At 40.4% G+C, this 16,685-nt stretch overlaps 1 protein-coding gene and 1 non-coding gene across 2 annotated transcripts in view; both read right to left on the bottom strand.

The window, feature by feature from the left end:
• Positions 1-1,337: 1,337 nt before the first annotated feature.
• ATP6V1E1 (ATPase H+ transporting V1 subunit E1) overlaps positions 1,338-16,685 on the bottom strand; it is a 31,975-nt gene continuing 16,627 nt past the window's right edge. Inside the window, exons 5-9 of the mRNA XM_030321471.1 lie at positions 10,550-10,639; positions 9,887-9,955; positions 6,676-6,770; positions 3,186-3,273; positions 1,338-1,934 (exon numbers count right to left, since the gene is read on the bottom strand). Of these exons, the coding sequence (XP_030177331.1) occupies positions 1,872-1,934; positions 3,186-3,273; positions 6,676-6,770; positions 9,887-9,955; positions 10,550-10,639 (405 nt within the window). The 3' untranslated portion in view covers positions 1,338-1,871. The remainder of the gene's footprint in view (positions 1,935-3,185; positions 3,274-6,675; positions 6,771-9,886; positions 9,956-10,549; positions 10,640-16,685) is intronic.
• TRNAR-UCU lies at positions 15,503-15,575 on the bottom strand. Its single transcript has one exon. It is a non-coding gene; the product is annotated as a tRNA-Arg (tRNA).

Below are 16,685 nucleotides of genomic sequence, written 5' to 3'. Positions count from 1 at the left end.
AACATAGTATGTGCTTGGGGTGTATTAACTGCGGGACCCAAACACATAGTAAGATAGAGGGGTTGTTTCTCCATTTTACATTTCTACTTCACACTCAAACTCCATACACTTGAGTCAGTTTGAAGATTTAATGTTATTTCTGAGTTAAATAACTTATGGTTAGTTCTAGCACTGATTTGGGGGAAAAGGAGGATCAGAAGTTCAAGGGGACCATGAAAGCCCTCAAAGTCAGCACCTTGTTCAAAACCAAGCAGCTGAGAGATTAGGCCGATGAGCGGCCTGGGCCGTCAGGGCGGCTATCCTGCACCACACAGACTCTCACAGAACAACGTCCATGGAACATGGTTTTAAATAAAACTGATTAAACTCTCGTCTTGTAATTAGTGGGAGCAGTAGACCCGCTGCAATGGATTGTTTTCCCTCCACCTTTCCCCATCCATCCCAGAACCAAAATGCATGAAAATGAGCTCTGAGGCAGGTCTTTAGCACGTACCCTTCAAATCACCACTCATGAGGTCAGAGGACAGCCATGGGGATACTTTATCTTTCAGTTACACTGGGTTTGAAGTCTTGACCCCATCATTTCCTAACTGCATCACCTTGAGGAATGGGATCCACTGTGACAGTTCCCATGCACCAGTGCCTTCGCCGGAGGGCTGCCACAGGGAAATGCTATCAGCAGGCAGGCTCAAGTCTTAGGTAAAAAATGCCTGTTTCGAGAATTGGTATTTACATTAGTCCCCATCTAATCTCACTTATGTTAATGAAAAAACGGTCAGCCTCAGTAGCCTCATTCTCTCTAGAGAAGCCCACATTGGAGTCTGGCTGCAGAGACAGACCTGAGTTAGATTGCAACTCTGCCTACCGGTAAGATCTTGGGCAGTTATTAGTCGTCATCTGAGAAAAAAATAAAGAATGAGGAGAGGAAGAAAAGGCCCTTTGTGAAAGGGTTTAGGCCTAACACACAGTAACCCTTCTCCTCCAATAAGCCCCTAGATGCTTTTCTTTTCTGACTCTGCCAAAGCTAATAAAACTATTTCCTCAATAAAGCTGTCGAACCCTCTGGAGGACAGGTAATATTGAACACCTGTGCGTGTGGTGTGTGTGAAAGATCCTAAGGGGCTACAAGGAACACCTCTGGATAAGGGCCTGGTAAAAGTGAGCAGGAAGTGCCAGAGGACACAGAGGGTTAATGGTTTCAAGTAGTGACAGCTGTCGACCAGCAAATGCTATGGGATTAGGAAAATGCTGCTTATCTAGATACCTCAGGAAGAACTGGACCCTCTCAAATGACAAACTTGTAGAACCTTGCATAATAAAACACAGTGAAATCCATGTAAACCTTTTGTTTTAATAAATAAAACATATTCATGGCTTAGATTTTAAATCACATTTACAGATGAGGAACACTTCTAGGCCCAAACAGGTTAACAGTGAAGCTACTACTGCTGGAAGGAACGCGTGCCCCCACCCCCCACCATGCATTTTAAGCCTAAAAGCAGAGATTTAATATCAGAGAACACTATACACGTCACCCTCTAGACTGGAGAACTGAAATCAGAGGAAGAGCAAAGACTTGGTGAAGCTCCCATAACCACCATCTGATACCCTCACCTTCATGCTACAGAAGCAAATGAAAGCTGTGCTACTTTTAGAGTAGCTAGAAGGAGGTTTCCTGATTACATTAAGTGGAACTTGCTCTCATTGTTAACAATTAGGCCATAGGCATTAGCTACAGAAGAGTATCCACTGATAAATACAGAATATTAGAACAGTGAAGAGGAATCCACAGATATCTTGTTTCTTCAAATATTAGAAACTTCCACACCACAGCCAGAGAGCAGTGGATCAACTCCACCTCTCCCAAAGGCTTAGTCCAGAAACTTCCTGTTGGCATTTGCACCAAATAAGGCTCCCCGAACTTCTGGCATCATCTGTGAAGAAATAAGTTCTTTAATAGGGAAGTGTTGTCAATTGGAAAATATGGAAAGAACTGCACATCTTAACCGCAAGTGGAGAGTCACTGACCCTTACGTGGCTGGGAAAGAAATCACAAAGCTACATGCTTTGTGTAAGGACCAATCTGTCCTTACTTATCCAAAAAACTATTAACAGAATCCTTGGTGAGAAACTTAACCAATCGCAAATTTGTGGTTATGACTGACTGCTTAAGGGGATGAAGAAAAAAAACTATAATTAAAGCCATTATCGTTTAAGGCATCTTTTTTTTTTTTTTTAAAGTAATCTCTACATCCAATGTGGGGCTCGAACACACAACCCCGAGACCAAGAGTCCCACACTACCAATTGAGCCAGGCGCATGCCCTTATGGCTTAAGGCTTCTGTTACTCTGTGATGTAGGGAGAAGAGATGATCCCTTAACAATACTCTGGATCAGCTATGTTTCTTTCAACAGTTACTGAGTGCCTACTATGTGCCAAGCAGAACACACATAATGCCAGTTTGTAATGAGGCACTCATTCGTACGGCAACTGAAAAATCCTTAGGATGTAAGTTCAAACTTCTAAGGCTATGCTGTCCGACAGAGGCCACTAGCCACATTTGGTTGTTACTGTGCATTTGAAATATGGTCAGTGCAACCATGGGACTCATTTTTTAATTCTACTTAATTTTAATTTATTCATATGTGGGTAGTGGCTACTCTAATGGGAAACACAGCTTTACGGTGTAAGTTACCAGCAGATGATACTCTAGGTCAAAGTGCTTTCACTGTAAGACAAGTTAGCAGCCACAGCAGCAGACTACCACCGCTGAAAGAGGCCCCACATTTTGAGATAACTGGATTTTCCTGGCTTGTTTCCTAGAGCTCATTTGTGCAAACCTGGAAACATCTGGAGAGCCAGCAGCCCTATGGGAATTCCTTTAAACAATATTTACTTTAGATCCCACCATTATTACTGGAGAAAAGGACTCTGCTCAGCACCTCTACATGTAGTAAAATGTTTACATTAGAATCCTAAATAAACCTTCATTCAACCCTAAATCCACTCTCATGTAAATGGTATCACCTCAGTAAATGCCACTAAGTGCCCACTGCCCATTCAAGAAAATGCCACAAAATGTGGAAAGAGTGACAAACCCCAAATACTAGGGAATGGACATATGTTCTCTGTACCACTTCAAAGTAACAACAGACCAACTAATAAGAAGTATTCCCACACTCACCTGCTGGGCTATGAGATCCAGCCGGCTTTCTAGGGTATTGGAAACTTTTATTTTACGATCTCCATTATAGATTTCAACTCCACCAGCTCTACAAAGAACACAGGAAATAACAATTTTTATAGATTTGAGGAAGACAGACACATGGTACATTTACTTTCTTCCCTTGGAAGAAAGCTGTTTTGGTGTATGGAGCGTCTAAATACTATAAGGGACCAATAAACATAAGCAATAAGCTTAAAAGTAATTCAAAAAGCCTCTGAGGATTTAAGGTATGGATGGTGATAATAACTGTCACTTACCAAGTGACTGCTATGTGCCAATCTGATTTTATGCTTAGCACCTAACTTAATTCTAACAACCAGCCCTCCTCAACAAAATGGAAAGGGGGAGGATTTGGTCCCATTTTGCGTATCAATGGAGTCCTCCTCTGAATATTTCTTAAATGCCCAATCCTGCTAATTACCAGCAAGTACTGATAAAGCAATATTCATAACTGCACTGTATATCAGATTAAAGGTACAACAGCAATATTGTGCCAAACTTGCCCTTAGAAAATTCTGCCTCTAGGGGCGCCTGAGTGGCTCAGTCAATTGAGCACCCAAATTCAGCTTAGGGCATCTCACGGTTTGTGGGTTCAAGTCCTGTGTCGGGCTCTGTGCTAACAGCTCAGAGCCTGGAGCCTGCTTCAGATTCTGTGTCTCCCTCTCTCTCTCCCTCTCTCTCTGCCTCTCCCCCACCCACACTCTGTCTCTCAAAAATAAACAAACATTAAAAAAAATTTTTAAATTAAAAAAACAAAGAAAGAAAGAAAGTCCTGCCTCTAGAGGCACCTGAGTGGCTCAGTCCATTAAACATCCAACTCTTGATTTTGGATCAGGTCTCACGTAATCTCATGGTTGTGAGACTGAGCTCACGTAATCTCATGGTTGTGAGACTGAGCTCCGAGTTGGGCTCTGTGCTGAGTGTGGAGTCTGCCTAAGATTTTTCTCTCTCTCTCTCTCTCTCCCCCCCTCCCTCCCTCCACCCTTTCCCCACCTACGCAAGTGCACTCTTTCTCAAAGAAAAAAAAAAAAGGTCTGCCTCTAGACACAACTCATTTCTTCTTCTTGCTTTGTGTTTATTTTTGTTTAGTAATCTTTTTTTTTTAAGTTTATTTATTTACTGAGAGAGAGAATGAGGGAGTATGAGCAGGGGAGGGGCAGAGAGAGAGAATCTCAAGCAGCCTCCACACTGGGTATAAGGGGCTCCATCTCATGACTGTGAGATCATGATCTGAGCCAAAATCAAGAGTCTGACGCTTAACTGACTGAGCCACCCAGGTGCCCCAATTTTTGTTTACTCTTGTTTAGTAATCTCTCCAACATGGGGCTCGAACCCACAAACCCAAGGATCAAGAGTCACATGCTCCTTTGACTAAGCCAGCCAGGTGCCCCAAGCCACACCTCACTTCTGTCATTTCTAAAGTTTCTAGCACTTAGAGGCTTAAGGCATATAATAGGCCAACTCTTAAAAGGAGCTCCCCGGGAATGACATTCTTTTACTACATTAGAGTTTTATGAAATAATTTTATTAAATGAGCAAGCTATATGACAAAGCCTGGGAAAAGGTTTTGCAAATTTTCTTTGAAAAATTTTAATGGACTATTACGTTAATATTATTTTCTTACTCTGTCCTCCCTCCCCCTGGCATTTCTTTGTTTAATCCACCTTTGGTTTCTCTAAACAGACTATATCCTTCATAAGGACATGGTTGGTTCTTTGCCGAAATCCTGACCCCAATGTCTGTGAGAGAATACTTTGTCCTCACAGAGGGAGTAAGGAGGAAGACCACCACTGTCTGAGAATATCGACTGTGTGCCAGGCACTCATAGAATGGAAAGCCAAGGGCTGCCCACAACTTCTGTCTTCACAGCAACCCCACCAGTGTCTTGGTATCCTCACCATTTTACAAACAGGAAAACAGGTTTAAAGAGATTCAATAGAATGAACTGATTGAATAAAACAACAATATTTAAAATTCTACTTCAAATTAACACTAGAGTAAGTCTGCAGTTCCTTATCTACATTTCTGAAATTCAAAAAGCTGTCAGAACAGAAGTCTAATTTGTGTGTCTCCACAAGCTGAACTGCTCTCTAGTACTTGGCAGCTAATGACTTAGTGAATCTTTATGTATTTATCCCTTGTAGTGTGAATATTCCTAGTTTCCCATTCAGAAATATTAATGTATTTGATCACAGGTGTGATGCCTCAGACCCTGTTGGAGATATTATGTAATGTGTAGCATATGCACTTTATTGCTTTTCTAAACGCATATTCAAAACATCTGGCCCCCAAAGGTTTCAGGACTGAAACCCATTATTTACCAGACTCTGAACCAAGTGTCTTATGTCCTGTCTGCTTAGTCTCCACAACAATGATCATCTGCCAGTTGAATAACTATGTATATTGCATGTACCAGGCATTGCATTAAGTGCTGTATGGACATTATCTCATTTAAGCTTCCAAGAATTCTGTGAGGCAAGAATTCATTCCAATTTAGAGGTGAGGAAATAAGTCTCCGTGAAATTAAGTAACTAGTCCAAGAGTACCTAGCTAGTATGTGGCAGAGTGGAGAATCAAGCCTAAATCTGACAATACTGAAGCTTTTGTCACCAGCTTATACACCTCGGTATATAAAGCATTTTCACATGTACTATCTCATCTCTTTTCCTCAGTTCATGAAACAAAAAAGCTAAAAGCATTGGCCCTATTTTACAAATGATGGCAATATTTTACAAATGATGGCCCTATTTTACAAATGATGGTCCCATAGCTAACAAAAGGCTGACTCGGAACTCAAACCTACATCTGGTGCTCTTTCGACTAGGTTCACATGTCTCAAGGACTTTCTGCAATGTTAGTCAATGTGTGCCTACGCAGCATCAGACACACAGACGCAATCAAGGAAATGACCTTGGCTGACCTTGTCAGGAGTTCCTGTTGCCTATCCCAATTGCACCAAGCTTATTACGGATGCTGAAGAAATGTCCTGTCATTTCCTCACAGCAGAAGTACCACTGGTATTTGCAATTCTATATCTAAGGAACCTAACTATTAGAAAGTTCTATTAGTCTATACAGTAGTCACTATTATATGGGATTACTTTCCTTATTTCCAAGAAACTTAGAGGTAACAATTCTCTTCCTTAGCATCTGATACAGAGATGTGGACCCAGCTTTGAGTTCTGGGTAAAGAATTAGTGCTACCTCTCTGCAGAATAAACTAAGTGCCCATAGGAAGCAGGATGTTTAGAGTATGTCTAGCTGTTTAACAAGAGGGAACAACACAGTAGTGACAGGAAAAAAAAACAGCAATAATTACAAGTGGAACACCACCACGCCTCCATTCTTGTAGTAAAGAGTGCCTTGGAGAAAACTTTAAGAAAGACTCAGCACAGAAGCCATTCTCATAGTGAAACAAGCTTAGATGTTAAAAGCAGAATACTCCTTACATTTCCTCAGGCAGATAGGCCTCCTGATCAATTTGGACATCAACATCTTTTTTGGTGGCAATTTTGTACATAGGAATCGCTTTTTGCACTGCAGCCTGAAAAACAGAAAACAAGAGGTTTTAGTAGAGACTCAGCAACAGGTATCAAAAAAAAATCAGCCAACTATACAAGCAAGGGTATTCCTATTTATCCAGTAAAAGAATAGATGCACTGCTGGTGGGAACATAAATGGTGCAGCTGCTGTGGAAAATGGTATGGCAGTTCCTCAAAAAAAAATTAAACTCTGAATTACCATATGATCCAGCAATTCTATCTCTGAGTATATATCCAAAAGTGAAAGGAGACACTTGAACAGGTATTAATACAACCACGTTCACAGCAGCATTATTCAATTGCCAAAAGGTAGGTAGAAACAACCCAAGTGTTTAACAGATGCATGGATAAACAAAAGATATATGCATATAATTCAGCCTTAAAAAGGAAGGAAATTTGGGGTGCCCTGGTGGCTCAGTTGGTTGAATGTCCAACTCTTGATTTCAGCTCAGATCATGATCTCATGGTTCCTGAGTTCCAGCCCTGAGTTGGGTTCTGCGCTGACAGCGTGGAGCCTGCTTGGGATTCTTTGTCTCCCCCTCTCTCTGCCACTCTCCTGCTCATGCTCTCCCTCCCCTCCTCTCTCAAAGCAAATAAACATTAAAAAAAAGGGAGGTGGGGGGGGAGGTAATTCTGACACATGCTACCACATGACGAACCTCGAAAACCTCACAAAAGGACAAATACTGTACGATTCTACCAGTAAGAGGTACACAGTGTAGTCAAATTCAAAGAGACAGAAAGTAGAATGGTGGCTACCAGGGATTGCAGATAGGGGAATGGGGAGTCAGTGCTTAATGGGGACAGAATTTCAGTTTGGGAAAATGAAAATGTTCTGGAGAGGGATGGGGTGATGGGGTGATGACTGCACAACAGTGTACACGTACTTAAGGCCACTGTACAGCTAGAATGCTAATTTTATACCAAGTACATTTTATAATTTTAAAAACAAATGAGCACATCAGGAGGAAAAAAATGCTATACTGCAATTAGGGTGATAAAATGTAATTAGTGGAAAGTCCTATCTAAATAACATTCTGTGGGAGTAGACATGTAAATAACATTTTCTAAAAGGAACTTTAGTTGGAAGCTCAGACCTGCCTCCATAGAATGCTTATCACCCTGGCAAACTCTCCAGTATGTCTAGCTTTCTGTTTTACAAGTTCATACATGAGGCTGTCAGCACAAACATGAGTTCAGGTTACTGGGATGATTTATAAACTAGAATCACAATTTATTTCTTTTATTTTAGAGAAAGAGCATGTGAGTGTGCGAGCAGAGGGGTAGGGAAGCGCGCAGAGAGAGAGAGAGAGAGAGAGAGAGAGAGAGAGAGAGAGAGAGAGAGAGAGACTATATTAACCACACGCTGAGCGTGGACCTGACTCAGAGCTCAATCCCACAACCCTGGGATCTTGACCTGAGCCAAAATCAAGAGTCAGACGCTTACTGACTGAGCCACCCAGGTGCCCCTAGAATCACACTTAATTAATTTATAGTGGAGAGTGAGAGGAATCAACACCTGTGTTCTCCAGCTGGCACTTTTTCTTTCCTAGAAGACAAGTTGCTTGAGAAACAAATTATAGTAAGAATGCAAATATATTATGTACTATTAAGTGTACTAATTTACAATAAGAAATATAATTGCTAAGGAAATGTTAGCTAGGGGAGGCTGGGTGGCTCAGTCGGTTAAGCTTTGGACTCTGGCTCAGGTCATGATCTTGTGGTTTGTGATTTTAAGCCCCACATCTGGTGAACTCAAGCCTGTTTTGGGTGAGCCCCACTTCTCTCTCTCCCTCTCTCAAAAACAAAACAAAACAAAAAAACAAACAAAATAAATATAATTGCTAAGGGATCAAGCACTCAATCCTTTCCTGAAAGCAAACTGCATGGAAATATTTTATTTTTTTAAAGTTTTATTTAAGTAATCTCTACACCCAACATGGGGTTCAAACTCACAATCCCAAGATCAAGAGTCACATGCTCTTCTGACTGAGCCAGCACTCCACACGAAAGAATTTTAATCTGAAGAGCAACACAATGACACAGAATCAGAGCTAGGAGAGCTCATTCTGATTCAAGGTCCTTTGGTCTAGAGCATCCTTCTAATGCTACAGCCTGTATGTACCTGCCATGGTGCCAGCAGTCACCCCTCACACTGGGGCATATTCTCCGTTGGACAGGACGTGGAGGAACAACTTAGTATTTGCCTCTGGGCCTGCAGCTATATTTTCACTGCTGACCAACCTTTTTTTCTGGTACCCACATTATTACTTCAAGTATAGGAATATACTGACTGGGTTACAGCCAAACTTTGCTAGTCTGGGAGTAGTGTGCCTCTTTTAAAAATTTTTTTTTTCAACGTTTTATTTTATTTTTGGGACAGAGAGAGACAGAGCATGAACGGGGGAGGGGCAGAGAGAGAGGGAGACACAGAATTGGAAGCAGGCTCCAGGCTCTGAGCCATCAGCCCAGAGCCTGATGCGGGGCTCGAACTCACGGACCGCGAGATCGTGACCTGGCTGAAGTCGGACGCTTAACCGACTGCGCCACCCAGGCGCCCCTAGTGTGCCTCTTTTAGATGGTACTGTCTGCCCATCTTTGTTCCAATCCAGTATGGACTGTTTTTATTGCTGAACTTTCAGAACATTATGGTACTACAATGTTCCCAGAAAGGGAAGAGGGTACTAACTCAGATGGGGCAATTTGACCTCTTTATGAAAAGAAATCAAGAGGCTTAGGTACATTTAATGTCCATAATGTGTTAAGATACCCCTAATTTCCATGGTTGAGCTATCATCTATTTAAAGCATGCAATATAATCTCTAACATTTCAATGTATTAAAAAAAAAAAAATAGGGCGCCTGGGTGGCGCAGTCGGTTAAGCGTCCGACTTCAGCCAGGTCACGATCTCGCGGTCCCTGAGTTCGAGCCCCGCGTCAGGCTCTGGGCTGATGGCTCAGAGCCTGTAGCCTGTTTCCGATTCTGTGTCTCCCTCTCTCTCTGCCCCTCCCCCGTTCATGCTCTGTCTCTCTCTGTCCCAAAAATAAATAAACGTTGAAAAAAAAAATTAAAAAAAAAATAAAAAAAAAAAAATAGATGTCTTCTTTAAGCTCTTTACCTTTACCAGAGGGAAATCCTGTTTCCTGCAACGAACAATCATTCGTGGCTCCAACAATTGGTACAAACCCTTTAAAACACAATCAGATTCAATTAGTAGGAAATGCAATTCATAAAACCCAATACCAAACAAAATATTTTTATAATTCTTTCATGTAATTTGGAAAAAGACAGAACACACAGTATGAGAACATGGTAAAAAGCTTTTGATATCACAAACGAGATAAATACACCCAACACTCCAGTGGTAGAAACAAAATTTATATGGGAATCTTCTCTTACATCAACTAGGCAGAGGCCAAATGTTATTGTAATTAACGTAAGTAAAATAAGAATTCACAAACAAGCAGCAAACGTTTAAGATACATACTGTGTCTGGTCTGAGCCTCATAATTTAAAGCAAGTATTTTAGTGGTGCAATCAAATTAAGGAAGTTTAAGGCCGGAGGTTGCAAGCATATTTGACCCTTGAGTTCTAAAGGACTAGTAAGACTATATAAAAGAGTGGTAAAGTCTGGAAGTCTTAACCACCAGACTTTACTGTCCTCCCATGCATTTGTCTATTAGACAAGGAAAAAGAGCGAAAGGAAGAAAGCCGAGATGACGAAACAGGAAAAAACAGAGCTGGTCTCTTAACACATCTTATTGATAACCTATAAAGTTACCTGGAGCACCAGACCATCCAGCAGCACCTGGTACCTGGTTGTATCTTTTACCACTTTGCTGAGTCTTTGTTTTGCTTCATTTAGTAGGTCCTACAAAGAGCAGAGAAGAATAAGTTTCTGGGTCATCAGCTCAGAACCCACCGTGAGGATGGTCCTGGCTCACACCCAATTGCTTCACATTATATTACTGTTTTCATTCAAAACACATTCCAAGACAGATGATAAACCAGATGTCGTACCAAGTCCTATACGTCAATACAAGGAAGCATGAAGAATCATCCATAACTCCTGGGGAGTTAACACTCAAGCAGAATAGCCCAGATTATCAATCAATTCAGAAATCTACAAAACTAACATAGAAAGAGCTACATGGTAAAGATTTTAAAAGCAAGCTATTAGGACAATTGTGCAATAGGATTATATTTTTTATTAGGAAAAACACAAATAATATCTGGATAGACAGCAAAGCATCAACAATGTTTACCTCTGGGAGGCTAGGTTATCAATGATTTCAATTTTCTTTTTTAAGTGTTTATTTAAATTCCAGTTAGTTAACATACAGTATAATAAGTTTCAGGCGTACAACATAGTGATTCAACATGTCCGTATAACACCTGGTGCTCATCAGCAGTGCCCTCCTTAATTCTTATCACCTACTTAACCCATCCCCTCACCCACCAATGATTTCAGTGTTCTTTATGCTAGTTTGTATTTTCTAAGTTTTTATTTATTTATTTTTGAGAGACAGAGAGAGAAAGAGCAGAGGAGGGGCAGAGAGAGAGGGACAGAGAGAGAATCCTAAGCAGGCTCCACACTGTCAATACAGAGCCCATTGAGGGGCTTGAATTCACAAACCATGAGATCATGACCTGAGCTGAAACCAAGAGTCCGATGCTTAACTAACTGAGCCACCCAGGTGCCCCTGTATTTTCTATAATAAACATTGACTTCTATAATAAAAGTAACTAAAATAAAAATTAAAAGGGATTATTAGGAAACATAACAAAGAGAACACATTGGAAATCATTCATTAAGTAACAAGCATTTATTGGCTTACTGGCAAAAAACGGAGTCTCGTCTTTTAAAAGGCAGAGATAATGCCTCTTAAATTCTCCAACACAGTCTATTCTAGTTAGTATAATCCTTGGAAAGTTATGTTTTTTGGTGTTTTAAGGAGGAAGGAGAGACACATGCTCACCTAGAGACCAGAGTTTGGGGAGAGAGGGTGGAGGGGAGGAAGTGGCCCTCTATGTTGAAAAGCCCTTTGTTCTGAGAGTCACCCTTCATCCCCACCCCTCTGAGAACCACTGCCATGCAGGACACCTGCGGTGAGCTCTTGCTCCACAATGGGCGCCTAGGTGAGGGCATTCGGTCTGACATTCAAATCACACATCTAATTTCAAGCAAACGTTTCTTTCATCATTTGACATTCACTAAGTGCAAATACACCAAGATTTATTAAAAAAAAAAATCAGAAGTATTCACTTTAGTGCCAATTAAAAAAAAGCTTTTAATAGAAAGTAAAATAAATTCAAAGACTTCAATAGCACCACTTCAATCGTATCATGGTATGAGCCTGGGTGGCTCAGTTGGTTAGGTGTCTTCTCAGAAGACTGGCTCGGCTCATGAGCTCACGGTTCATGGGCTCGAGCCTCCCGCGTTGGGCTCTGTGCTGACAGCTCAGAGCCTGGAGCCTGCTTCAGATCCTGTGTCTCCCTCTCTTTCTGTTCCTTTCCTGCTGGTGCTCTGTCTCTCAAAAATGAATAAATGTTTAAAAAAAAATGTTTTTTTTAAGAAGAAGAATGGTGGCCCTTCACCTGTACAGACTAACTTTGCAAGCAATTTTCTGTCAATTTTGCCATTAGACAACTAATCAAAGTTCAAACACATACATGCTTTCATATGAAGACTGTTTCTAACATACTAACAAATGAAAAACTAAACAATACGAGCATGCACTACTGTGGAAGATTTTTTTTCATTTTAGTCAATATACAGTACAAAATTGGTTTCTGTAGATTTCTTCTTTTTGTTTTTTTAATGTTTATTTTTGAGAGAGACAGAGCGTGAGCAGAGGAGGGGCAAAGCAAGAAGGAGACACAGAATCTGAAGCAGGCTCCAGGTTCTGAGCTGTCAGCACAAAGCCTGACATGGGGCTCGAACTCACGAGCCATGAGATCATGACCTGAACCAAAGTCGAACGCTCAAGCCATTAGAAGATTTCTAATCTGTGGCTGGACACCCCCAAAAATTTCATGAAGGTGTTCTGAGAATCCATGTCATTAGAGTTTATAATGCGAACTACTTAAAATTTCTCTTTTTCAAAAGCAAATAAAATACTGGAAAAAAATTCTAATTCACATATTATTATACACCTTAAGATTATCTTCACTGAATTCAACATCTGTACAACAAATCTTATACTGATTACAATGTCTCTAGAACATCCAGAACTAAGGGAAAACAAAAATACAGTGGTAGTATATCCAAGTTGACTTTCTGTTTATCTGAAAACAAAGACTAACCACACGTACAGTGAGTTATTTGCAAAGAAATGCTTGTTATAAAGCTGCCCAAATGCTCTTATGTTGTTATTAGAGCACTTTCCTCCCCAAATTATGAAAATAAATGGGTTGATCCAAAATGCAAGGATTCCAAACATCAAGTGATGACTGCAGTTTGTCTCCTTTAGAAACTTTTAACATGAATATAGTTTACCTATTCTTGTATTTCAGTCTATGTTACAATATATACTCTGTCCCCAAACCAAACATGACCAAATGCCATTCACTGGTCAATGATTCATACTTTTCACCTATAACTGTGTATGTGTATGTGTGTATATATACACACATATACATATGTATGTATGTGTGTGTATATATGTATATATGTATATATATGTATGTATACACATACATACATGTATATATACACATATACACATATGTGTATATACACATACATATATATTTTAATAAATATAAATTTATTTATAATAAATATAAATAAAATTTAATAAAATTTAATATTTTAATACACATACACATACATTATATATTTTAATGTTTACTTATTTTTAACATTTATTTTATTTTTGAGACAGAGAGAGACAGAGCATGAACGGGGGAGGATCAAAGAGAGAGGGAGACACAGAATCTGAAACAGGCTCCAGTCTCTGAGCGGTCAGCACAGAGCCCGACGTGGGGCTTGAACTCGCATACCGTGAGATCGTGACCTGAGCCGAAGTCGGACGCTTAACCGACTGAGCCACCCAGGCACCCCGTTAATGTTTATTTTTGAGAGAGACAGAGTGTGAGCAGGAAAGGAGCAGAGAGAGAGGAAGACACAGAATCTGAAGCAGGCTCCAGGCTCTGAGCTGTCAGCACAGAGCCCAACACAGGGCTTGAACTCGTGAATTGCGAGATCATGACCTGAGCCAAAGTTGGATGCTTAACCGACTGAACCACCCAGGTGCCCGACTTATATTTTTAAAAATTATTAATTTTGAGAGAGAGAGAAAGAGAGAGAGAACACAAGTGGGGAAGGGCAGAGAGAAAGAATCCCAAGCAGGCTCTACACTGTTAGCCTGGTGCCCAATACAGGGCTTGAACTCACAAACCATGAGATCATGACCTGAGCCGAAGTCAGACAGTTAATTGACTGAACCACCCAGGCGCCCCCACTTTTAATTAATTATCATATATATTTTTTTTAAGTTTATTTGAGAGAGAGAGAGAGAGAGAGAGAGAGAGAGAGAACGTGCTCGCACACATGGGGGAGGAGTAGAGAGAGAGAGAGAGAGAAAGAATCCCAAGCAGTCTTCTGTCAGCACAGAGCCGGAGGCGGGGCTCAACCCCCTGAAATATGAGATCATGACCTGAGCTAAAACCAAGAATCAGATGCTCAACCACCTGAGCCACCCAGGAACCCCAGCATAATTATATTTTAACTAGATTATACCACTTGTTAAATGGAAGATAGGAGTATTATAATTGTTTTAAATTTTAAAATGCAGTTTTAATATACTAATTTTTTTCCCTAAAAGAAAAAAAATCACTCTTTTATTACATTCTGCACAAAACTGAAAAAGTAGTTAAAATTCCCAGAGGAGTTTGCAAGATTCTAGTTCGTTAATAAATCAGAAAAGGATAGGAAGTTCTTTTACTGTTTCCCTGCTTATGACCCAAAGTAGGAGTCCTTTCCCAACAAGGCCCTATTGAGAGATGGGCCCAAGTAACAGCAAAATAGTATAGTTTGAAGCCTGAAACAAGTTAACAGGCATGTTTTGCTAAATTTACCTAAGCAAAACCAAGTACTTTTTTTTGTTACTGAAGTACAGTTGACATACAATGTTATATTCCTTTCAGGTGTGCTACCTAGTAACTGGACAATTCTACCCACTACTCAGTGTTCACCACCGTTAGTCACCATCTGTTACCATATGACATTACATTATTGACTATATTTCCTACGCTGTACTTTTCATCTCCATGACTTGACTTATATCTGTACCTCTTAATCCCCTTCACCTCACCCAACACCCTCCCTTCTAGCAACCACCAGTTTGTTCTCTGTATCTGTTTGTTCACTTGTTTGTTTTTCAAATTCCACATATAAGCAGAATCAAATGGTGCCTGTCTTTCTCAGACTCATTTCACTTGGCACAATAGTCTCTTATCTATCTACGTTGTCACAAATAGTTAAGACTTCTCTCTTTATGGTTAATATTCCATTGTGTATATACACCCCCTTCTTTATCTATTCATCTATCAATGGACATTTGGGACATTTGTCTTGGCTATTGTAAATAATGCTATAGTAGGGCTGCATATATCTTTTTGATTAGTGTTTCCATTTTCTTTGGGTAAATACCCTGTAGGAGAAGTACTGGATCATATGGTATTTCTCCTTTTAAAAAGATATTTTTATTATTTTTTAAGGTCATCTCTACACCCGATATGGGGCTTGAACTCATGACACTGAGATCAGAAGTCACATGCTCTACCAACTGAGCCAGCCAGGCATCCCTGGATCATATGGTATTTCTATTTTTAATTTTTTGAGGAACCTCCATACTGTTTTCTAGAATGGCTGCACCAGTTTACACTCCTTCCAACAGTGCATGAAGGTTCCCTTTTCTCCACACCCTTGCCACCACTTATTTCTTATCTTTTTGACAGTAGTCATTCTGAAAGGTATGAGCTGATACTGTGGTTTTGATTTACATTTCCCTGATGATTACTGATATTGAACACCATTTTAAAAATGTCTATTTAGGTCCTCCACCCACTTTTTAACCAGATTATTTCAGGGAGGTGGTGTGGTATTTAGGTGTAGAAGTTGTTTATATATTTTTATATTTACCCTTTATTGAATGTATTACTTGCAAATATCTTCTCCCATTCAGTAAGCTCCTATTTTGGCTGTTTTGTTGTTGTTGTTTTTTAAGTTTATTTTTTAAAATTTATTTTGAGAGAGAGAGAGTACATGGGAGGAGCAGAGAAAGGGGGAGAGAGAGAATCCCAAGCAGGTTTTGCACTATCAGCACAGAGCCCAGTGTGGGGCTTGAACTCACAAACCATGAGCTCATGACCCGAGCTGAAGTCAAGAGTCAGACGCTTAGGGGCGCCTGGGTGGCGCAGTCGGTTGGGCGTCCGACTTCAGCCTGGTCACGATCTCGCAGTCCGTGAGTTCGAGCCCCGCGTCAGGCTCTGGGCTGATGGCTCGGAGCCTGGAGCCTGTTTCCGATTCTGTGTCTCCCTCTCTCTCTGCCCCTCCCCCGTTCATGCTCTGTCTCTCTCTGTCCCAAAAATAAAAAATTAAAAAGCGTTGAAAAAAAATATTTAAAAAAAAAAAAAAAAGAGTCAGACGCTTAACTGACTGAGCCACCCAGGTGCCCCCTATTTTGTTTTAATGATAAAAAACAAATACATTTAAATTAACAACAAGGGCACCCAGCTGACTCAATCAGTGGAACATGCAACTCTTGATCTAAGGTTGTGAGTTTGAACCCCAACATTGGGTATACAGATTAAAAATAAAATCTTAAAAAAAAAAGTTAACAACAAAATGTCAAAAAGGACAATCCTTTTCCTTCTTCTAAGTATGTAATTATTAGACGATAGTCACTTTC

The sequence above is a fragment of the Lynx canadensis genome, chromosome B4 (assembly GCF_007474595.2).
Source record: "Lynx canadensis isolate LIC74 chromosome B4, mLynCan4.pri.v2, whole genome shotgun sequence".
NCBI classification, from domain to species: domain Eukaryota; kingdom Metazoa; phylum Chordata; class Mammalia; order Carnivora; family Felidae; genus Lynx; species Lynx canadensis.
This window is presented reverse-complemented; position numbering and strand designations above follow the sequence as displayed.